At 42.1% G+C, this 24832-nt stretch overlaps 1 protein-coding gene and 1 pseudogene across 1 annotated transcript in view; one reads left to right on the top strand and one right to left on the bottom strand.

The window, feature by feature from the left end:
- The window catches only part of DIAPH3 (diaphanous related formin 3), a 558347-nt gene that overhangs the window by 520334 nt on the left and 13181 nt on the right, over positions 1–24832 (bottom strand). The window contains exon 2 of the mRNA XM_036299517.1: positions 5039–5071. Within this exon, the coding sequence (XP_036155410.1) occupies positions 5039–5071 (33 nt within the window). The remainder of the gene's footprint in view (positions 1–5038; positions 5072–24832) is intronic.
- Positions 1393–3255, top strand: LOC118650930 (annotated as a pseudogene).

Below are 24832 nucleotides of genomic sequence, written 5' to 3'. Positions count from 1 at the left end.
AGGGGAAAGTATAATTAGTCATTCTTTACAAATAAGCAAACACATAATTGATTTATCAAGGTCACAGAGCTAAGAAGTGGTGAAATTCTGTCTTTCAATGTCTTTTGATTCCAAATCCAATGCTCTTTCCACACTGCATCAATCAACAGTAAGAAAAACCTTACTGTCAGTGTTTCCTGTTAAGCATAGTCATACTTATTCTCTAAGCTCCACAACAACGGGTACAACGCCCACACTAGACTATCTGCCCATCCTTTCCTGGACTTAAGAGCCAGGCTAACGCACAAGGTCAGAAAAAAAACAACAGGGAGAGCTGGGGAGACCGCAGTTCAGCCAGTGAGTCCATGTGAACAAGGTCAACAAGCAATTCAGGAGAGATGGGCATGAGTACATCGAAGATGAAGGCAGGGGCAAGTCAACAGTCAGTGACCCAGGCAGGTGGTCAGAAAGACAGACAGCAGGTCCTTGTCAAAGGTTCTCTACCCTGGGCAAAAGCAAGACTCCATATGTGGGAAGCCGGACCTGGACCAATCTGGCACAGATCCAAGGAAACCACAATACCACACAGGTTATCAAAACAGTGACTCATTCTTTCAATTCAAAAAAGAACTTATGAAAATGCTTACCATATGCCAGATAACATACCTGGAAATATTAATAACACATTGTCTCTGTCTCCAAAAGGTTTAAATTAATGAGAAAGACAGATAATAAATGATGTATTGCTTTGATAAAAATATACACAGGGCACTATGGTAACAACCCAATAGCGCTGACCTTACTAAGCCCAGTTGCGACGACTGGGGGAGAGGTGAGGAACGAAGGAAGGATGGGAAAAGCAGATTAAGAAAGTCTTGCCACCTGGCTGGTGTGGCTTAGTGGTTGAGTATCAACCTATGAACCAGGAGGTCATGGTTTGATTCCTCGTCAGGGCATATGCCTGGGTTTCGGGCTCGATCCTCAGTGTGGGATGTGCAGGAAGCAGCCGATCAGTGAATCTCTCTCATCATTGATGTTTCTATCTCTCTCTCCCTCTTCCTTCCTCTCTGAAATCAATAAAAATATATAAAAATAAAGAAAATAAAAAGTCTGGCTCAGTGGTTAGAAAATCAACCTCTGACCCAAAGGGTCATATGTTCAATTCCTGGTCAAGGGCACGTAACATGGTTGCAGATTCGATGTATCTCTCTCATGTTGATGTTTCTCTCTCTCTCTTTCTCTCTCTCTCTCCCCCTTTCTCTTTCCCTCTTTTTCTCTCCCTCCTCCCTCCCCTCCACTCACTCTAGAAATCAATGGAAAAAATGTCCTTGGGTGAAGATTAAAAAAAAGAAAGAAGAGGCTAGGCTAGGCCTGCAAGTCTGTGGCAAGCCGTGGCCGTGGGTCTCCCACAGGATGGAGTTTGTGAAAGTTGTCAAAAATAAGGCTCTCTTCACCCTAACTGGTTTGCCTTAGTGGGTAGAGCGTCGGCCTGCGGACTGAAGGGTCCCAGGTTCGATTCCGGTCAAGGGCATATACCTTGGCTGCAGGCACATCCCCAGTCGGGGGCATGCAGGAGGCAGCTGATCGATGTTTCTCTCTCATCGATGTTTCTAACTCTCTATCCCTCTCCCTTCCTCTCTATAAAAAATCAATAAAATATATTTTAAAAAAATAAAAATAAGGCTCTCTTCAAGTGATAGCAAGTGAAATTCAGAAGACTACAAGAGAGTTAAACTAATTACTATACCAAGACTCCAGGATAAAAATAAATACAACACACCTAAATACCAGATGATAGTTCACGTAACCAACATAAATATCATTTGTCAGATTGCTTATGCCCATATAAAAGGAGATATGATAGTTTGTGCAGTTTATGCTCATGAACTCCCAAAGTATGATGGGAGGGTTGGCCTGACAAATTACACTGAAGCATATTGTACTGGCCTGCTGCTGACCCTCAGGCTTCTCAGTAGGTTTGCCATGGACAAGATCTATGAAGGCCAGGTGGAGGTGACTGGAAATGAATACAACATGGAAAGCACTGATGGTCAACTTGGTGCCTTCACCTGCTATTTGGATGTAAGGCAGGGATGGGCAACCTTTTTGTGAGTGCGTGCCAAAACCAGCAAAATCTCTGACTCAAAATTCTTCTGCATGCCAACCCTAATTTTTTGAGAACATGTTACGCCTACTTGATATTTCTTAAGGTGTACATATGTGAAGAACCTTGAAGAAATAATAAAATTCATTCAAGCGACAAAAACACAGTATATGATGATGAAAAATACATTTATTTTTTAATGTATACATGTACACTGATAGTACGACAGAAAACTTTACGACTCCGTTTGATATTATCAGTGGGACTTTTGCTGCTGCATCACTGATGACAGAGATTTTACATCAGGTTTATATTTCGTGACCTTCAGAGATATGCACAAGCTACTACTTTCATCCATCAGGCTATTCCTATTACGAGACTTAACAAAATTCATCACTGAGAACAAAGATTCACAAGCATTTGTGGATGAAACCAAAACACTGGTCAGATCTAGGGAGGCAGGGAGAGTTAAGGCAGAGGCATAGAAATTGCTCTTCCCCACTCTCATCAATCCATGTCTGTGGTCTTTAAGATAACTTGTTATGTAAAATTATTTATTTATCTAAGATGCACCTACACTGAATTTATCTGAAAAAGTAAAAAAGTCAATATTAAGAAAAAAATTGTAAATGGAGGATTTTAAGAGAGGGTTTCACGTGCCAGCAAAAGTTACTGGCGTGCCATGTTTGGCACGTGTGCCAGGGGTTGCCCACCCTGATGTAGGGCTTGCCAGAACTACTACTGGAAATGAAGTTTTGGGGGCCCTGAAGGAAGCTGTGGATGGAGGCTTATCTGTCCCTCACAGTACCAAACAATTCCCTGGTGATGATTCAGAAAGCAAGGAATTCAATGCAGAAGTACAGTGGAAGCACATCATGGGTCAGAATGTTGCAAATTATATGCGTTATCTAGTGGAAGAAGATGAAGATGCTTACAAGAAACAGTTCTTTCAATACATAAAGAACAATGTAACTCCAGACATGATGGAGGAGACATATAAGAAAACTCATACTGCTATACAAGAGAATCCAGTCTATGAGAAGAAGCCTAAGAAAGAAGTTAAAAAGAAGAGGTGGAACCATCCCAAAATGTCTCTTGCCCAGAAGAAAGATTAGGTAGCTAAGAAGAGAGCAAGCTTCCTCAGAGCTCAGGAACGAGCTGCTGAGAGCTAATAAACCAAATCACAATTTTCTATGAAGATTTTTCAGAGACAATAAACTTATTAGACACACAGCTAAAAAAAAAAAAAAAAGTCTTCACTGAGGAGGAACCCATTTATTAATGTATAATCAGAGCAAGACTGGCTTCAAGAGTAGCCTGTTGAAGCAACTCCATAACACAAATGTTTCTAGAGATTGTGGGCTAGCACTGTGCAGACAGAGTCCTAGAACAAAGGTATCAGAAAGGTAAGGGCATAATCTGAATGAAAACGGGGGGAAATATAGACTGCCCATAAAATAAGAACAAACCTCAAAAAAACCATCATGTAGAATACTATTCATCAATAGAAAGGAAGTAGTAATATGTTTCAACATGGATGAACCTTGAAGACATTATGCTAAGTAAAAAAATTCAGACACAAAAGACTATATATCATATGACTCCATTTATATGAAGTGTCCAGAAGATGCAAATCTCTAGACAGAAAATAGACTAGCAATTGCCTATGGCTGAGGGAGCTGGAGGTTATTAGGGAGTGACTGCTTAAGGGTATGAAGTTTCTTTTTTGGTGATGAAAATGTTCTAAAATTGATTGTGGTGATGGTTTCACAACTCTGAGGATATACTACAAAACACTGAAATGTACACTTTAAATGGATGAATATTTGATATGTGAATTATAGCTCAATAAGGCTGTTATGAACATACCACTATATATTCTCATAAAAGTTCAAACATAAACATTGCAGATGGTTTTATTATCGGCCTTAAGCCATTTGAAAACTAAATCAACAGAGTAAGTGTATAGGTGTGGAGCTGTGTGGAACAAGATTCAAGCCACAGCTGCACCACTTGCCAGCTGTGCATACCTGAGAGAGCTACCAACTTAACCCGTCAGCCTCAGTGCCCTCGGTGGAAGAATGAGGACAACATCAACCTCGCAGGGTGAGAAAATACATACATCATCTTCATAAGTGCTCCACATTGCTACCATTTTCTAAATACTGTTGCCTAAGAAATAAATGTCATCCTGAAAAGTTTACATAAATACCCTTTTCTTAGATACAATACAAAGGAATAAAACACAACAATCTAATTCAATTTTTTTAAATCCGCATGTCAAGATCTAATAGTATGTCTCATTCATAGTTGCACATCCATCTTACCCTAAGATGGTAAGTGTCCAAGATGCTGCTCTAGATTACCAGGGATGCTAAACAATTTCTGAGTGCCCACTCTGTTTCATATTTGATACTAGGTGAATTTGAATTCAAAACTTGGTCAGTAGAGTGAAATGCTTTGTCCTCCAATATATATAAGAATCTATAAGGGTGCTATGACATGTTAATTCCTTATAAGAAGGGCTATTATTTTCAACATGCAGAACATATACTAAGGTTGCTTGGTTCTCTTGGAAGTAAAATTTTTTTAAATTGCACTTATGGTATTCACTCTGGTCTATTTTATTTAGCAACTATATATTTCTGAAAAGCTGATATGTTTTTAGCTATTTTTTTTTTTACCTCTTTTTGAAGTACGAGAGCTGATTTAAATGATTTAAGGTTGACTAACAATTTGTAATTAGACAAGTTTTTTAAACATATCAAATAGTCCCTTTTACTATTTAAAAGCAACAATTTAATTCATTTTACCAGTTCTGCCTCTTATTTTAGCACCATAACAAAGTACATTTCCAAAACATGCAGTTTTTAGCAATATCAAAGGTGTTAGCACAGCATGCTATCGACATCACATAGTTAGTTAAAATTCACAAGGAAACATTAAGAACCTTACCATGTCATCTGTCAATGTCCTAATATTTAAATGCTGCAAATGAAAGAAACCAATCGTATCAGTAATTTATAACAGCTTTTTAAAATTTTAGCTAATAGAGTACATTTAAAATTCTACAATGCTAAGTTGAATGTAATTAAATTCCTGATAGTCTAATAAAAATGCATTATATATAGTTTTAATCACTTTCTTGAGAAGATGGGCAAAAGCTGCCCTGAATGTGGTAGTACCAAACGTTTCCTAAAATTTCTTGTATTTGTATACCAAACTAGAAATCTAACTGTGGTACAATTAACATATTCTCCCAATTAATAATATTAATTATCATTAAGTATATGAACTTAGAACACAATAAAGATTTAAATATAATTTTCAGAAATTTGTTCACATTATAAAACAGTGAGACTTTAACTCTACCATTAACATGCAACACAGTAGATAATGAAGTACTTTGCTGGCTTAATTAACTTAAACAATTCTAGAAACAAAGAGGAGAATACTAGAACAAGTATTTGCATCTTTAACATCAGTATGATTTATCACTAGTGGTGACAGTAGACACTTCCAATTTCATTGCTAGCTTCTTCAAGAACCCTTTTGCTGATTTCCTTGCTAGACAAACATAAGGCCACTTTAGAAAATGAATAAATTAGTTTCCTGCAAAGTGGAGTTCACAAGAAAAAGTACTGGGGTGGGGGAGGGGGGACACAAATCTAAGTTTTATAAATTCCGGAGTCGGGAAAGGTTTTGTCTCTCAGTAGCTAGAATCAATTTCCAATTCTCCTTCCTCTTACTCATTATGGGATTAGATCATTGACCGGGCAGAAAATGGATCAAGTGCATTTCCTAAGTAGGAAATGCGTTGTACTACTTTGTAAGAATCTACCTCAATGACCCAGGTTAAAAACCGTTACAGTATAAATCACTATCCCAGATTCTCTTCTGTCTTTCACCATGATGGTCCTTCATCTAGTACAGAGGAAACAGCAACTTGAGGAACCCAGAATGAGCTTTGTATACACCGAAGAGAATGCAGCTAAATAAATGACAACACCATTCACCATTAGCCACACCATTTGGTTCCAGACTGACTGCCTGCTAAAGTAGGAAAAAAGTACAGTGGGGCCTTGACTTATGAGTGTGCCGACTAATGAGTGTTTTGAGATACCAGCTGTCTCTTGACTGATTTTTTGCATTGAGTTGACAGAGTAATTGGAGTTAACGAGCTCCTTAACGAGCTCGGTCTTGGAACGAATTAAACTCGTAAGTCAAGGCCCCACTGTAGTAATAACTGGATTAACAAAGGGATTAGTATTTAATTCTGGGCTGTAGAATTTGCTATTAATCAATACTATCTCTAGTCCTTGAAATTAACAAGTATGCACAAAGGTCCTTAAGAGTGAGTGTAATACAGGACAGGACTAAAATTTCTGAGGCACTTAAGGCTCCAGTGTCGCCCCAGAAACCATTACTAGAATTAAACCCAATTCTACCCCAAGTCCACAGAAAAAGGAACATGGAAATCACAACTCTCATCACACTTGAAAGGGGGTCATTTCAAGGTTCTCTGATAAAAGGAACATAGCTGACTTCTGACAATAGCATTCTGGGTGGCCCATTGGTTAAAACATAAGGCCAAATAAAAAAATATAAATATATGATAGTTATTGGGTAACTATCATCAGAGCCAAATACATGGTAATATTTAAAAATCAGAGGCCCAGTGCATGAAATTCATGCACTCAAGTGGGGATGGGGGGGTGGTCCCTAAACCAGGCCTGCGCCCTCTCGCAGTCCAGGAGCCCTCGGGGGATGTCCGACTGATGGCTTAGGCCCGCTCCCCAGGAACGTCCTTAGTGCTGCTGCAGAGGCTCCTGCCACCGCTGCTGCACTCACCAGCCATGAACCCAGCTTCTGGCTGAGCGGCACTCCCCCTGACCCAGATGAATTTATCAACTCAGCTAGGTGACACCTAAAGCCTTGGCATCCTTTGTGGGATGTCTGAATGTTAATATTAATTCATTCAAGTTTACTATAAAGTTTACATTCAAGGTTCAACCTGTTTAAATTATAGACTTCTAAACAGTGGAGGAAGTGGATGACTGACATAGAATCCTCAGATAATTCTGTGGGGCTTTAGCTTTGTGTAGCCACAAAACTACAGGGGTGATATCCTTAATTAAAAAAAGAAAAGCCCGGCAGGTGTGGCTCAGGGGAGCACTGAACCAGGAACCAATAGGTCACCTGTTAGATTCCTGTCAGGGCACATGCCCCGAGGGCATGCAGGAGGTAGCAGATCAATGACGTTTCTCTATCATTTACGTTTCTATCTATCCCTCTCCCTTCCTCTCTAAAAAAAATCAATAAAAAAAATATTCTTTCTAAAAAAAGCTTTCACTAAAACAAAGAAGAAAAGACTTTATTATAAAAAGTTATTGCCTTCATATTGGTACTTGAGGTACTGTTTAGATATCTGGCTACCAAGATCCTTAGAAAATGAAGTGTTTTTGTTTTACAGCTACCAGTCATGCTCTTTACTTCTGGTTGGGGAAAATAGCAACTGCATGCATCAATCTAGTTCAGGAGTAGCATTTGCTGATACCCACATCAAGGAGAAAATAGAAACACAAAATTGACTATTAAGTGAAAGCAAATAGAAACACTTTTTAAAAATAGTAACAATTTGATAGCAACTTTTTAGGGTCATTATTTGCCCAAAACAAATTAAAAGCATATAGTTTTAGACATTAAAACAGTCACACAAAGGTGACTTTGTGACCTTTATTACATTACCTGGTGCTAGTGTTGCTTTATGGGATAGTATAAAATGGGGATAATATCAAAATGTGAACAGTTCTGAACACGGGCCACTGGTAATTGGTTAGTGTGTGGTATGAAATCACATTAGGGCTCGTGTCCTAGCCCTAACATTTTAAAGCCAAAAATGCACCCTTCTTTCTGTTTCCATTGTGTTTCTCTACTTGCAAATTCTATTTTCTCCCTAAAAAGTAAGGAGTACCACATAGAGAGATGTTTTCTACTCATGATGGTTCCTAGGAGGAATGGTCCAGAGGAGCACTCTGGAACTGAAAGAGAAAGTCTGTATAGATTTTTTTCTTCTAAAGAACATAAGATCCGGAAAAAGGGGGCAAAAACACAGAACACGGATCTCTATATTCCATCAAAAACCTTTATTGAAGACAGCACATGCTGTCAAAAATAGATCTAGAGCTTTCAAAGCACTGTGATAAATGCTGTAAATATGAAGGGATATGAAGAAACAGTCCCACTTCCACACACTTAGTTTATAAGTAAAAGTTTACAAGTATGTAACAAAGACCAAATAAATTAACACAAAGCATTACCCTGGGATAAACATGCAATGAAAAAGATTCCAAGCTGTAGCCAAGAATTTTAGCAATATTTTACATTGTCTTTCATTGGTTAGCACATTTGAACTAGCAGGGAACAAAGGATCTGTCCAATGTATTATCAAGTACATGACAGCCACCGCCAGGTGTCACAACTACAGGCTTGGGTAACTATCATCAGAGCCAAATACATGGTAATATTTAAAAATAGTTTTATCTGCTGCAAATCCATTGAATTCACTGTGGCATTATAAGAAATTTCCAACAAGAGGAAATCCAAGATTAAAGCTTCTAAACTCACGTGACTCAGAACCAATTTTTATAAACTGGACCCTCTAAACCAGCTGGTTAATGGGCACAAAAAAAAAACACTAAGATTCTCTTTGTAAAAGTAGACTATGGGGCCTTGGCTTCCCAAGATTCTGATTTAGTAAGTCTAAGGTGGGGCTTAAGAACCTGCATGTTTACGGGGCCCCCCAGTAAGCCCAGGACTAAGAGAAACCAGCTCCACACACCTCCCTCATTGACTACTCCCTCAACCTGGGTGCACGCGCACACACACACTTCTCATCATGTGACTCACTTTAAAACTGGTATCCCCGAAACAAGCTAAATGAAGGGTACAGAGGAAAATACAAGATGATTTCAAAGAAGCAAGAGGCAGGGAGCTGGTACACTTGGAACAGGTTTACTGCCATGAAGTGACAGGCACCAATTAGTACTGTTGAATTCTCTTAAAACAATTTCTGGTGTCTAGAATGAATTAACAATTGCTTAGTCTGTATCTAAGATACATTATCAAGACCTCCGTTCTCCATAGATCCTTCTCATAAGCATATGCTTAGACCCTAAGTACTGAAGATTTTTCTTTATATCCAACCATGACATGACACTATTTGTTTGTCAAAATGAGTCAGTGACAGACTAATTTACTGACACAACAAAGTTATATCTTAAGGGGGGAAAAGCAAGAATCAGTCTTCTCTTAGTCTATAATCTGTGGGTAATGATAACATGTTAAAGTGTTACTCACACTGTGTTAAAGTCCAGATTATTCCTTTCCACCAAAACACTTATGAATATGTATTTTGACCTAATAACATTTCTGGTCCACACAACTGTATTTATTTTAATGTGAACACCAAGTATAAAGATGGTAGAAATGTAAAGTGATATCACTACTAATCATGACACTAAACACACCTACAGTGTCTATCTAAGTGTCATCTCCCGGGCAACTACACACCCATAGATGTGAAAATATTCTTCAAGGGCTCCAGATTTAACATCTCAGAAGGTTCCAAAAATAATACTGAAGTTTTCCTAGCACTGAAGATAAGAGTAGAGCTGCCTCTTTGATACCATAAAGCAAAGCTTTTAGGTTTATTGGCTTTGTCATTTTTTAATCTTGGGTGGAAAAAGGTGGAAAAGGAGACAGATACTAGGTACAGCTGAGAATTAGAAAAAGTCACTTATTCCTCACAGCTTCTTTTAATCTGTCCATTTATTCAAAGCCATAATCCTGTGTACATCAGAAAAATAAACACCTGTTCATTATTCATTATCCAAGGCTTCCCTACTCTCAAGAATCAAGACCTCCTTTCTCCATAGATCCTTCTTTGGGCAAGGAAAGTCATCAAGAAAGATCAACTTTCTGGGGAGGCATTATTCAAGCGTCAACAGAATTGAACAGAAAATATTCATTTCTAATACAACGTAAGATTTTTTTTAGAAGCTGCAGCAGAACTGCTAGAAGACAACCACATCTCTAAAAAACCAATTATCAAGTTATTATTTGGAATTCTTACCTAGATTACATATCACAGGCACTAGGCACTTAAGAAGTCGTTTTTTATTCTAAAAAGAACCCTACTGTTCTTTTACTGTCAATAAACTCATCCAATGTTGAGGTAAAATTAAAGGGAAATCATAATGGCTAATTCCAGTAACACAGCTCTAATACCTATTTTAAGGTGTTCTCTTAGGCTGTTCCAGTTCTTTTCACCTATACTACCAGGCCAAAAACTTGTGTCCAAGGGGCCCAGGAAAAATCCATTTAAATCTTTGAGCAGCTTTACAAGTAGCTTTAGTTCTAGGCCTTTTCCATCATCTGGAGAAGGCTGAGAAGTATTTAAAGTATTAGCTGTAGGAAGATTTTAAATGGGCCCTGAGCATCAAGAATCACCTTTAAGATTATCCAAATTACTAGATTATTTCTGAAGAATGCTTCAGCCTCCTAGATGTCTTGTCCAAGATGCAAATTTAGACTGAATAGCTCTGAGATTAATAGAGCACTATTCTTCATTTCATATATATTTGAGAAGTATTTATTTACATTGTACCATCACCATAAGGAAAGTGAATTTGGTTAAGCCTTTTTAAAGAACAAACTGGTAAAACAAATCCTATGTTCACATTCTTTATCCTAGTAAATCTACTTCTAGAACTTATACTTGGGAAATAAATACAACGAAAGGTTTATATATAAATTTGCATCACTACCATGTTATTTTAAATAGCTAGGATTGTAATCAACCTAAAATTTCCCAGACTATAAAATAGAGTAAATAAAGTATAGTCCTGACATATGGGCTATAATGACATAGGAAAATTCTTACAAAACAATGTTACATGAAAAAGTTGTATTTAAAATAGCATATGCAATAATTCTAACTTCACTAATACATTTATGAAAAAAAAATAAGAAACCATTGTTAATTTTATATATCTGGATTGTGGGACTTGTAGCAATTTTTTAATTGTTGTTAATCCTCACCCAAGGATATTCTTCCCATTAATTTGTAGAGAGAGTGGAAGGGAGGGGGAGGGACACATCATTGGTTGCCTCCTGCACACGCCCCAACTGGTGCCAGTATTGGAGACCACAACCGAAGTACATGCCCTTGACCGGAATCAAACCCCAGACCCCTCAGTCCACTAGCCTACATTCTAACCACTGAGCCTAACCAGGGCTTAGAGCAATTTTTTTTCCACATACTCCTGTTTTTTTTTTTCAGTTGTCTAAGATGAATACATTTATTTTTATAATGAGAAAATAATACTATGGATAATACTTTTCACACCAAGCAGAAAATATAGATAGTTCCTTTTCAAAAAACAGAAGTATGTACTGATGAAAGAAGTAAAAATGAAAATCTAAAAAAAATCTAATAAATGCTATGAACGGAATTTTTAATAGTCTGGATTTTTAATTCATATTTTCAGATGTCAGAATACATTAAGCACATTATTCATTTGTTTTCTAATTCACATATATAAATTAACAAATCTCAAAAAGCTCCGTGGTTTTGTGAATTACTGATGTTGTCACCTGATAGAGACTTAATTCCAAGAAAAATATACAAATCACTACATCACAAGCACAAATCCTTCTAACACAAATGCAATTTCTGTGGCAGCAATAAAATATTGACTTAGCTTTATTTTTTTATTTTATGACATTTACTAATGACAAAGTTAAAATAAGTCTAATATTTTTCTTTATTATAAATGTAAACTATCTCATCTTGAGAAAATTAAGGTAAATACCTTAGAAAATTAAGGTAAATACTTGATAACCCCTTCATGCAGATGAGGACATTATATCAAAATGTGAAAGATAAAATATAAGACTCATGATTTTTCTGATCAAAACCTAGTCTCATAATCCAATTATTTTATCTACTACACAATAAGACAAGTAAATATCCATAATATAAGAGAGTGGGATATGCACCATAACAGAGGAATTCAGTGTTGACTAACTAGAAGGAAAAACAGAGCCTCTACTTGCTACTTATACATGCTTAAAAACATGTCAATTAACATGCAAACAGTATAGCAATGATCGAAAGTCAAGTTAATTTTTAACCATGATTTAGGTAAATTATAATACAGAATTTGTTCTTCTTACAGAATGAGATTCCTAAAACATTCATCCAACAAATCTTTATGCCACATTACTTCATTCTTGACAAGGGAAAGCAAATAAATAAATAAAACAAAGATTCCTGTCCTAAAGGAACTTATCTAAAGGAACTCATCCATTTCAGGGGAAACAGACAATAAATACAATAAATAAGTTAGAGAGGCTGTTAGAGGGTGATGAGTGCTCTGCTAAAAATGAAAAGTAGTGCAGGGTAAGGTAAGCGAGTTTGCAGGTTGCAATTTTAAATGTGGGGAATTGGGGTTGGCATAGGCCTGGCTGAGAAAGTGGCCTTTGAGCAGTGTTGAAAGTGGACTAAGTTGATAGCTGTGGGGAAGGACAGCCACACCAAGGCCACAGAGAAGGAGCACTTGTGCTGTGTTCAAGGATCCAGGAAGCCAGCACTACTGCACCTGCAAAACACAGGGAAAGCCCTAGCCGGTTTGGCTCAGTGGATAGAGTGTAGGCCTGCAGACCGAAGGGTCATGGGTTCGATTTCGGTGAAGGACACATACCTCAGTTACAGGCTCCTCCTCCCCAGCCAGGACCCTGGTCGGGCTCAAGCAGGAGGCAACCAATCGATGTGTTTCTCTCACATTGATATTTCTCTCGTTCTTTCCCTCTCCCACTCTCTCTAAGAAAAATCAATGGAAAAATATCCTCAGGTGAGGATTAACAAAAAAAAACAACAAAAAACACAGGGCAAGGGGAGGCTGCGGCAGGTCCCCCCAGACCATTTTAAGGGCATGGGCTTTTATTCTTCTAATGCAGGGGTGGGCAAACTTTTTGACTCGAGCGCCACAATGGGTTCTTAAACTGGACCGGAGGGCCGGAACAAAAGCATGGATGGAGTGTTTGTGTGAACTAATATAAATTCAAAGTAAACATCATTACATAAAAGGGTACGTACGGTCTTTTTTTTTTTTTAGTTTTATTCATTTCAAACGGCCAGATGGGCCCGCGGGCCGTAGTTTGCCCACGGCTGTTCTAATGAAATAATCACAAGTGTTTAATTATAAAAACACATGAATAATCAACTTAAACAGTACATAATAGTTGAATCTGCACATTACACAAGATACACCTGAGGAAAGGAAAGCACTAGGTCTGTTTTCCAGTAATCCTTTCCCTGCAGGGCCCTTTAAGTGGCTGGTTTGGTTAAGCTGCCAGGAGTCCTTTACTAGAAAGTATTAGAAATATTCCCAAAGCACTGTAAAGCTCACAAAGGCAATTTTTGGACAAACTCAGTTAATTCTATTGATTTACAAAACTGTTTGTTTTTTTTAATGTAGACTTAGTCTGGGGGTTAGGGGGTGGAAGGAATAGCCAAGCATGTTTGGAAGATGAGAAATAAAAAGTTAATTACAACAGCTTAGTTGCAACACAATCCCTCACACCCCTCAGAAGTCTAAGGGTCAGCCCTAAAGAGTGCTCCCAAAATAGTCTACACACAAGGAGTAGAGGGGCGCCCAGATGTCTGAGCCTAGCCACAGGGACCCTCTCAGACAGCCCTTTCCCTTCCAATACTTTGTAAGCCATCCCCAGGTTAAATCCCCCACCATGGCTTCTATTTCAGTACCCCAGTCCCTCCCCTCAATATGTGTGTTCAGGCTCTTTCTGTTACCCCAGTCCCTCCCCTCAATATGTGTGTTCAGGCTCTTTCTGTTACCCCAGTCCCTCCCCTCAATATGTGTGTTCAGGCTCCTTCTGTTACCAGATATATATCCACCTGCTCACTTTCCAAAAAGCTGCCTGCTTCAGGAAGGTTCTCTAATGCTCTCGACCTCAAGTGTCTCTCTCCTAGGATTCTTATATGTGGGCTTGCATTTATTGGGCAGAGGCAAACTGCCTGGGTTCTAGGATCAAACTCACCTGGATGGGAATCCAGCTCTGATACTGATCAGCTGTGTGACCTTGAGCACTTTAACCTTCTCAGCTTCAGTTTCCTATCTGTACCAGGAGAACATCTTCCCCCATTGGCTTATTAGGAGCCTTACTTGAGAAGGCCAGGTTACGTACACAACATACTACACCTGGTGGTGAGGTGGCTTTAATAAATGGCAGTTTTCTTCCTTCCCACTAACATCCCCACCTTGGTTCAGGTCATCCTCACTCTCCTCACGGCCACCTCCAACAGTCTCCTGGGCACTGTAATCATTCTCTGATCCACTCGAATCCATTTGTAATTGATGTAAAAGTGTGCAGGTCTCCTCCCACCCCCTCACCCCGGCTTGGGCTGCTGGAGGGCAGGGATTTTTGTCACAGTTACTTTGCCAGCAGATCTATTTTGCTGGGTGTCAAGCATACTGGACCATCCTTTCAGCTCCTGAGCCTCTCATGTACTGTCATTTTTCTTTGGGGCTGAGAACTCTAAGCAGTGGCAGTTTCCATTGCCTTCCCAGGGCCAGACTGTTGCCTGGGCCTCGAGAGACTGACAGCTGAGATGTGAGGTAAGCAGACAGACTGAATAGGTACTGCTCATATAAATTTACAATAAGGGTGGGTCAACCTTCATCATCATCAAGAAATAAAAATCCCACCTCTGTCCACCCTTTTGTTGACAATTCCCTTGGATCACTGATCACTGCTTGTCTTACAGTTTGTGTTTGCTTTTTTTCTTTTGCTTTTGCTTTATAATGTGGCAAGGACCTTGTTTCCCTCCTCTTTGAACACCTAGGCCTACCAAACGGTAGGGAACATTTTAGGTCAATGGTTTTCAACCTGACTACACAAGAGAATCATCTGAAGAATTTTGTTTTCTTTTTCCAATACAGGTATCTGAGTAATATCACAAACCAAGTGAATCAGAATCCCCAGAGTTGGGGCTTGCCACAAGCAGTTTTATAATTCCCCCCAGGTGACTCGAATGTGCAGCCAGGGTTAAAAAAATCACTAAATTGGATAAACTACAAGCATACCTCATTTTATTGTTCTTTGCTTTACTGCACTTCACAGATGTGTTTTTCACAAACTGAAGGCAAGACCCTTCACCAGCAAGAGTATGGCCCACCTTACTGTAAAACTCGATTTACTTCGGTGGTCTGGAACCAATCCTGTAATATCTCTGTGTGCTTGTATCATGAACTCAGTCTTCTAGTACTAAGTTTATCATCAAGGCATCTCCAAAGATCCACACGTGTAGATATGGTGGACCTGCTGATTTACCTGCCTGGTGCACACGATCGCTTCTCTGTCCTGTGGGTGAGCCCACCCTGGCCACAGCTCATGGGAGCAGAGCTCAACACTAACCCCAAGCAGAGCTAATCAGATGCTTACTATCCCCAAAACCTGGATTTGGGATTCAGAGATGAGAATCAGGAGCTGCTCTTGTGTAGGCCAGAGGCATATAAATACATGTGGAATTGGGAGGCTCTGGACTTGGTTGTGTGAAGGTTGAAGCAGTAGAAGCTGCATGATGCAGAGATGCAACAGTGGGGCAAGTGCCCAGTGAGAAACAAAACGAAGCTGTATGACCCCAGAAAAAAAGAACGAGAAAAGCAGCCAGCTTTCAGTTCTTGGCTCCAATCTCTTATAAGGACCAGTTACACTTCTGTGCTTGATCTCGGAAGACACCCCTCTCCATCTTTACAATTGCCCTTTCCCAGCTTAAACTAGCTACTGTATAGGGTCTATTCCTTTAAGCCAAATAGGCCTTTACTGACACAGAACCCAAGATGCAAAACGGGTCCCTCAGGGCCCATCTGATCTAGCCCTCCTCACTATCATTACTATCAACATTTACTGAGCACTTTCCATAATTACTCATATACCCAACAATCCTATAAATTAGCCATTATCCCCATCCTAGAGACCAGGAAATCGAGTGCCACAGAAGTAATTTGCCAGAGTGGTGAGTGACCAGGCTGGGAATGGAACCTGAGTCACTGTGACTCCCAAACCAGGCTCATTCCCCTTCCCTACCTCGTCCCCACTGCTCCATGGAACAGCTGCTGTAATCAGACCAAGGGAGGAAGACTCACATTGGAAATGAAGCCGTTTCTGAGTTGTTCGTGAGTCAAAGAACTTTGAAAAATAACTAAATCACCAAAGGAGAGGAAAAGGGCACAATTCCAGCTCTTATATGCAGTCCCAGAATTATGCATAAAATATCATTGCAATTTACATTTCTTTTACAAATATTAACTAAGCAGGATATAGTTATTGAGCATCTAAGCTAACTAGATATCAAACTAAGTCTGACATATAAACACTTACAAAACACAGCACCTGCCCTGAACGAATTTATCATCCAAAAGATTATAATGGGGGCAGAGGGGAGAGATTGGCCTGGGTCACTTATTTTTTCCCCTTTATGGTGATTCAAAAAGTAATATAACAAAAGTAACTGTCTGCTGAGGCTACACATACTAAAATATATAGGGACTCCTCACCTAATGCTTTCCTTTACACTCATCATCCAAAGGAATTTGGGGAATTTGGAGAATTTGGAGAGATAACTCCTTAAACAGGATTAGATACAGAACAACCCAATACCTTACCAAACTTCCACTGTGTCACATGATGACACGGTGAAATTCCAACACATAACCTTCTATGTCACAAGTTAGGTTTTCAAACACCAATTCCTGCATTTAGGCTGCAAGCTCAAACAGCTGCAGCCTACACTGCCCTTGGCAGTCGTCCAGCTGGCAACTCCAAAGGAGACTTCAGCAATGGCTCTCCAGCAATGACCTAAGTGTACAGGGGTTGGCAAAAGCAGGTTTACAGTTGTCAGCATGCAAAACCCAGTGTTTATTCTTGTATCATTATAATCATAACCTGTATGGCTTTTCCCATCCAAACAACTATAAACCTACTTTTCCCAACCTTTACTTTTTAAAGGACTTCTAAAAGCACATAGTTTCGTGATTACTGCACCATTGGAGCACACTAACAAGGCAAGTCGATAAGGGTTATGGGCCATCAGTAGCTGCGAGCCACAGTACCCAATGACACTAATAATCTAGTGGGAATTACTGAGGACTGCAAATCTTGCAAGGATAGGGAGACAATTCTCCTATGCCTGATTCTTTTTTTTAATTGAGATATAATTCACATATGTTGTGTAAGTTTAAGGTGCGCACGTGTGATTTCATTCATTTTTTGTGATGAGGACACTTAAGTTCTGGTCTCTTAGCAATTTTTAAGTATATAGTGCAGTATTACTGACTATAATCACTATTTTGTACACTATGTTCCCAGAATTTATTCATCTTCTAGATGCAACTTTGACCCTTTAACATCTCCCCAACACACCCATCCCACCAGCCCCAGGTCACCATCATTCTGCTTTTTGTTTCTACAAGTTCGTCTTTTTTAGAATCCATATATAAGTGATATCCATATGTTCATATTGACCAATGTCACACCAATCAATTTAATTAATAAATATTTTTAAATAATTAAGTGATTAATTTCTGTCTTTGTCTGCCTTCTCTCACTAAGCAATAATGTCCTCAAGGTCCATCCATGTTGTCACAAATGACAGGATTTCCTTCTTTTTTGTGGCTAAATAATATTCCAGTATGTGTGTGTGTGTGTACACCTTCTTTATCTGTTGAAAGACATTTAGGTTTTTCCCCATATTTTGGCTATTGTGAATAATGCTGCAATAAACATGGAAGTGCAGATAACTTTTTGAGATCCAGTTTTAATTTCCTTTGGAGATATATATATACATATATATATATTTCTAAAAGTGGGATTGATAGATCCTGATAGTTCTATTTTTAATTTTTGAAGAACCTCCCTATTGTTTTCCATATTAACTGTACCAATTTACAATCCCACCAACAGTGCACAAGAGTTTCCCTTTCTCCCCATCCTTGCCAGGACTTATCTCTTGTCTTCTTCAATCCACTGACTTCTGGGTTATGGGCCCAGCACACTTTCTCTTGTCTTCTTGATGATAGTCATTCTAACAGATGTGGTGTTCTCATGCCTGTTTTTGTCATCTCTGATGTTGTTTTATTCAAAAACCTATCTCTGATGTTGTTTTATTCAAAAACCTACACAAAAAGCTATTTCACAGCTTCAGAGGCTATGAAAGTGCACCATCTTTTTTTAAATGTGTTTTTAATGATGAGAGAGAGAGAGAGAGAGAGAGAGAGAGAGAGAGAGAGAGAGAGAAGAGAAGAAGAAGAAGAAGAAGAAGAAGGAGGAGGAGGAGGAGGAGGAGGAGGAGGAGGAGGAGGAGGAGGAGGAGGAGGAGGAGGAGGAGGAGGAGGAGGAGGAGGAGGAGAGGGATAGATAGAAACATCAATGAGAGAGAAACATCATCTATTGGCTGCCTCCTGCACACCCCTTACTGGGGATCGAACCCACAACCCAGGCATGTGCCCTGACCTGGAATTGAACAGTGACTTCATGGTTCCTAGCCTGACACTCAACCACTGAGCCACATGGGCCTTGCAAAGTCCACCACCTTAGCTAGAATAATACGTGTGTGTTATCCAGCAGGGGTAAATCGTCACCGCATTAGCAGGCAGTATGATTTACAGATGAAGGAAGACTCTGAGGGCCACAAGCAGTCCCTTTAAACATGAATGTTGGCCAAAGTCTGTCATTAGCCAGTAGCCACATATGACTATTTAAATTAATTCAAATTTAAAATTCAGCTTTTTGGTAGCATTAGCCACATGTGGCTAGTGACTATCAACTTAAATGCGGCAGAAGAGAATATTTCCATCATTCCAGAAAGTTCATCACTGATATAGGCAATAAAAAAACGCTATAGAAATGTACTAATATGTGCTCGTGTTGAAAGGAGATTTAAGAGAAGAAAACCAGAGATAGTGCTTGGAAAAACTAATTTGAAAGAGTGAGAAGAGGAATGAACAAAGATCTGAAGAAAAGAACAGATGATGGCAAAAACTTCAAGAAATGACAGATTAGTGCTAATACTGTGAAGAAATCAAGTAAGATGAAGCTTGAATATCAGCCACTGGGTTGGCAATTACTGATCCACCAAAACAATTTCAGTGGAATGATGGAGCAAAGGCAAAGTTGAGGAACCCACGGGAAGCAGCTGAATCCCTCCTTTAAAGGTGCACCTACCTTTTACCAAAGCCATCATAAGAGCAGCAACAAGATAAGAGCTGTTCAGTACTCATGTGTCAACCTCCATTACAACACACTGAATCATCATGTCTAACCTATAATACAGGTACTAATGTTCCCATTTCACAAATGAAGAAAGAAAACGCAAAAGTAATTTTCAAAGATCACATAGCTATCAAATATAGAGCCAGGATTTAAACCTTGGTTAACTCCAGGATCTGAGTTCTTTTTTTAAATATATTTTTATTGATTTCAGAGAGGAAGGGAGAGGGAAAGAGAGATAGAAACATCAATGATGAAAAAGAATCATTGATCAGCTGCCTACTGCACGCCTCCTACTGGGGATCGAGCCCGCAACCTAGGCATGTGCCCCTGGCCGGAATCGAACCCGGGACCCTTCAGTCCACAGGCCGACACTCTATCCACTGAGTCAAACCAGTCAGGGCAGGGATCTGAGTTCTTAAAGATTATACAAGTTGGACTCCCTGGGAACCTTCACACTTGTTGGTTCACACCTCTCTTTTTCCATACCAGAATGAATGTGAGCCTCTCAAAGTCAAGTTCAAATTGTAACAACTTTTGCTATGCTTGATATAAAGAGGATGCAAATATTTACTGAGTAAATGAAACTGCTTCAGAGAATTTGGCTAAAAGGGTCAAGGGAAAGGGGAAGGGAGGCTATTTGCTTTTGCTTCTGCTTTTTCTTTAATAGTGGAAGACATGAGAGCATTCTTATGGGAAGGAGCCGACCTTCCTAATTCCACGACCCTTTAATACAGTTCCTCAAGTTGTGGTGACACCCAATTTCATTGTTACAAATTGAACATAATTAAAGCATAGTGATTAATCACAAAAACAATATGTAATTATATATGTTTTCCGATGGTCTTTGGCGAGCCCTGTGAAAAGGTGGTTCGATCTCCAAAGGGGTCGCGACCCACAGGTTGAGAACCACTGCAAGAGTGAAACATTCCTAATGGGGTGGGGGTGGGTCAAGAACAGTGGTAAAGGAATTAACCTTGTTCAGGAAAACAGACATTTCTTCTGTGGATATTGGAGAAGAAAAGATGAAGTGTTGCAGATACAGAAGATTACAGCTGCAATAGCAGGAAATTTAGTGAGTTCAAGCAATATGGCCTTTATTTTCTCTCTGGAGAAGGATCAAAGTGAGTTCCAAGAGTGAGGGTAACCATCTCTTGAAATCTTTTAAGTGAATGCTGTGGTATTTTCCCATGTGGGTACAAAGTGAGTGCTTTACATACACACAAAATATCATTAAAGGAGACAATAGAAAATAATAGAAGTGATCATTACCTCTGTATGGGAAAAGTCTGAATTGGTGGTCTGGGCTGTAAGGAAGGCTTAGTTAATTTCACTCTGTACTCATAACACTGTTGTGCTTAAGAGGTGCATACATCACTTTTTCAATTAAAAAATAAAAATAAAAACTATTTACAACAAAAAGGGAATCAGGCCCATAGAGAGAGTAAAGAGAGTGATAACGGTTTAGCCTAAATGCTGAGAGAAATGGAAAAGGAGGCAACCAAGAGCTAGTTCAAAGTCAGGGCTCTGGAGCCAGGCTGACTGTGTTTATAGTCATCATTCCTCATTCCCGGCTGGGGCACCTCGGGAAAGTTCCGAAGCCTCTTCCCCACCTCTGTCCCATCATGTGCAATGCAAGAGTGGTGAGAGTGCCTGCTTCAAAGCAGTGTTAGAGTAAGTGGCAAAACATGTGCCTAGCCCACTGTGGGAGCTGGATAAAGGTAGCTATTGTGATGATGATAAATATCCAGCATCTTTGAGGACCCAGCTAATCAGCAGGCCATGTGTATACCCGAAGTCTAAGGGCATCAGTTCACATAGCTGGGAGGTTTCCACCAGGATGCAGCAGCCTGGTTCAGCCACAGATAAGTCTGTCAGGTGGCTACAGGCTTGGAGATCTGAGGCAAATGAACAAGGAGGCCAGACATTCTATTATTCATTTACTAGAGGCCCAGTGCACAAATTCGTGCACAGGTGAGGTCCAGCCAGCTCGGCTCCAATCAGGGCAGATCGGGGCTAGGCCTGTCAGGAGGAGGAGATGGTGGGAGGTTGGCCAGCTGGCCCACCCTGATCAGGGCCAGATCAGGGCCCCCAATCAGGGCCGGGCCGGCTGGGGAAAAGGGCCGTGGGTGACTGGCTGGTGGGCCGATTGGGGGCAGGGCCTGCCATGGGGAGGAGTTGTGGGTGGTGGGCCAGTTGGCCCCGCCCCTGATTGGGGTGGGTCGGGGTGCCGATCAGGGGCCAGTGGCCTGGGGGAAGGGCCATGGGTGGTAGGCCAGATGGCCCTGCCCCTGATCGGGGTGGGGCCAGGCGTGGGGAGGAGCTGCAGGAGATTCGCCGGCCAGCCCTGCCCCCTATTGGGATGGGGGGGTGAGATCAGGGGCAGGCCGGCTGCGGGGAGGGGCTGCGGGCATCTCGTGGTGGGGCGGGCTGATCGGGGCATGGCTGACCAGTGGCGGGGGGGGGGGGGGGAGGGATGGAGGAGGCCAGGCCCGCTCTTGATCGGGGTGGGAGAGCCCAATCAGGGGCAGGCAGGCAGGGGGGAGGGGCTGCAAGGTTGGCTGCAGGCCCCACCCCCTGATCAGGGAGTTCGCTGGCCACAGTGGGCATCATAGCAATCGGTCGTTAGGTCTTTATGACTATTATGGTAGCTTTTTTTATATATAGATACTAGAGGCCTGGTGCACAAAAATTTGTGCACTTGGGGGGGGAGGGGAGGGGGGGATCCCTCAGCCCGACCTATACCCTCTCGAAGTCTGGGACCCCTCGGGAGATAACGATCTGCTGGCTTAGGCCTGCTCCCAGGTGGCAGAGGGCAGGCCCAATCCCTAGGTGCAGCCCCTGGTCGGGCTCAGAGCAGGGCTCATTGGGGAATTAGGGCGCCGCCCCCTGTCATGCACAGAGCAGGGCGGATCGGGAGGTTGTGATGCCACCCTCAGTCACGCTCAGGGTAGGGCCGATTGGGGGGTTGGGGCACCGCCCCCTGTCACACTCAAGGCAGGGTCTATGGGGAGGTTGCAGCACCCCCCCCGTCACATACAGAGCAGAGCCAATCAGGGGGTTGGGGCGCTGCCCCCTGTCACGCACAGAGCAGGGCCCATCAGGGGGGGTTGGGGCTCCGTACCCTGTCACGCACAGAGCAGGGCTCATCAGGGGGTTGGGGAGCTCCCCCCTGTCACGCACAGAGCAGGGTTCATCAGGGGGTTGGGGAGCTCCCCCCTGTCACGCACAGAGCAGGGCCAATCAGGGGGTTGAGGAGCTCCCCCCCTCACAGAGTAGGGCCGATAGAGGAGTTGGGGCACCGCCCCCTGTCACACACAGAGCAGGGCGGATCAGGGGTTGGGGCGCCGTACCCTGTCACACTCAGGGCAGGGCCGATGGGGAGGTTATGGCTCTACCCCGTTACACACAGAGCAGGGGATTGGGGCACCGCCCTCTATCACCCACAGAGCAGGGCCGATCAGGGGGTTGGGGCGCCACACCCTGTCACACACAGAGCAGGGTAGATAGGGAGGTTGTGCCCCCGCCCCCTGTCACACACAGAGCCGCAGGGCAATCAGGGGGTTTGGGCGCTGCCCCCTGTCACGCTGATCCCGGTGCCAGGAGGCCTTGCGGCTCCGCTGATCCTGGTGCTGGGAGGCATATTACTCTCTTAACTATATAGGATAGAGGCCTGGTGCACGGGTGGGGGCCGGCTGGTTTGCCCCGAAGGGTGTCCTGGATCAGGGTGGGGGTCCCACTTAGGTGCCTGGCCAGTCTGGGTGAGGGGCTGAGGGCTGTTTTCAGGCTGGCGGGTGACTGAAGCTCCCAACTGCTCCTTTTTTTCTTTTTCTTTTTTATTCTGAGCCAGCTTTAGCTCTGAGGCTTAGCTCCAGCTCTTAGGCCTCCGCTGCTGAAAGCAGGTATCTGGTTTGTTTGGGTTCTACAATCGAAATACTGTTTCAACTCCAGCTCTGAGATTCCGGCTGGCTGAAAGCAGGTTTCTGGAATTTTGTTTAGCTTCTATATTTGTAACAATGTTTCAAACTGCAAGCTCATAGGCCGGCAGCGGCAGGCAGGGAACATTGGAGTCCTCCGTCACTGAAGCAAGCAAGCCTCATGTTCGCTTCAAGCTGCCTGGCTGCTGGCCGCCATCTTGTCTGGCAGTTAATTTGCATATCGCCCTGATTAGCCAATGGGAAGGGTAGCGGATGTATGGCTAATTACCATGTTTCTCTTTTATTAGATAGGATTCTGCCTTATGTCAGCTTGAGGAGATGAGGAGTAGGAAGGTATCCTAGGTCAAAAGGAAGTCCAGGGCTACTTTTGGGTTTAGTGTAGGTTTAGTGTGGGACAAATGTCAGCAGGAGATTAACAGAGAAAGAAAGAGGCAAGGTCAGGGGCTGGAGGTCTATGATCAAGGACTAAACCCCTTGCTGTGGTCCTCACTCAAATTAAGGTCCATTCCCTGGACACATTAATGCAGGTGTCCAGCAGGAAGGGTGGGATGAGGAGGGAGGTAAGGAGCAAGAGAAGAAAGGTCAAAATGCTATCAATTACTGAGATCCTGTCACATCCCCTTCAAGATGGCCAACTCTAAAGAATTCAACACTACAGAGATGGAATCTTCCCTACTTTGGTGTCCACAAAAGAATAACACTAAAAATAGCTGTCACACAGCATGGAGGGACCTGGAGAGTATCATGCTAAGTGAAATAAGTCAGTCTGAGAAAGACAAGTATAACATGATCTCACTCATATGTGGAATCTAAGTAACAAAACAAACTGATAAACGGAGTAGATCTAGGGCCATGGAAGCATGGAACAGAGTGCAGAATCTCAGAGGGAAGGTGGGAGAGGATGGGTGGGTGGGAGATAATCAACCAAGATCTTGTATGCATATATGCATGGCCCATGGACACTGACAATGGGGTGGTGAGGGCCTTGTGGGGGAGGGGGCAGGGGCGGGCTAGAGAGGGTCAATGGGGGAATAAGAGGGGCATATGTAACACTTTCAACAATAAAGAATTATTAAAAAATAAATCCTATATAATAAAAGCATAATATGCAAATCAACCAAACAGAACGACCAGTAGGCGAGGGGTGGGGCCAGCAAGCAGGCGGCGCCAGGCCAGCCAAGGTGCGTGCCTGTGGGCAGACGGAGGGGACAGCGATGGGGATGGAGGAGGGCAGCAACCAGCGGCAGTGACCAGCAGCAGTGGCAGGGTGATGGGGGGCAGGGCCAGCAACTCTCCAGCTGGTGCCATCCCCTGATTGGCCCACCCGGTAGACTCCCACAGAGGGAGGCCAGACTGCGGCTTAGGCCCACTCCTCGGGGGAAGTGGGCCTAAGCCGTCATCCCCTGAAGCTCCCGGACTGCGAGAGGGTGCAGGCCGGGCTGCGAGACCCCCCTGAGTG

The sequence above is a fragment of the Myotis myotis genome, unplaced genomic scaffold (genome assembly GCF_014108235.1).
Source record: "Myotis myotis isolate mMyoMyo1 unplaced genomic scaffold, mMyoMyo1.p scaffold_m19_p_3, whole genome shotgun sequence".
Classification (NCBI taxonomy): Eukaryota; Metazoa; Chordata; class Mammalia; order Chiroptera; family Vespertilionidae; genus Myotis; species Myotis myotis.
Note: the sequence above shows the minus strand (reverse complement) of the source record. Positions and strands in the feature narration are given on the sequence as shown.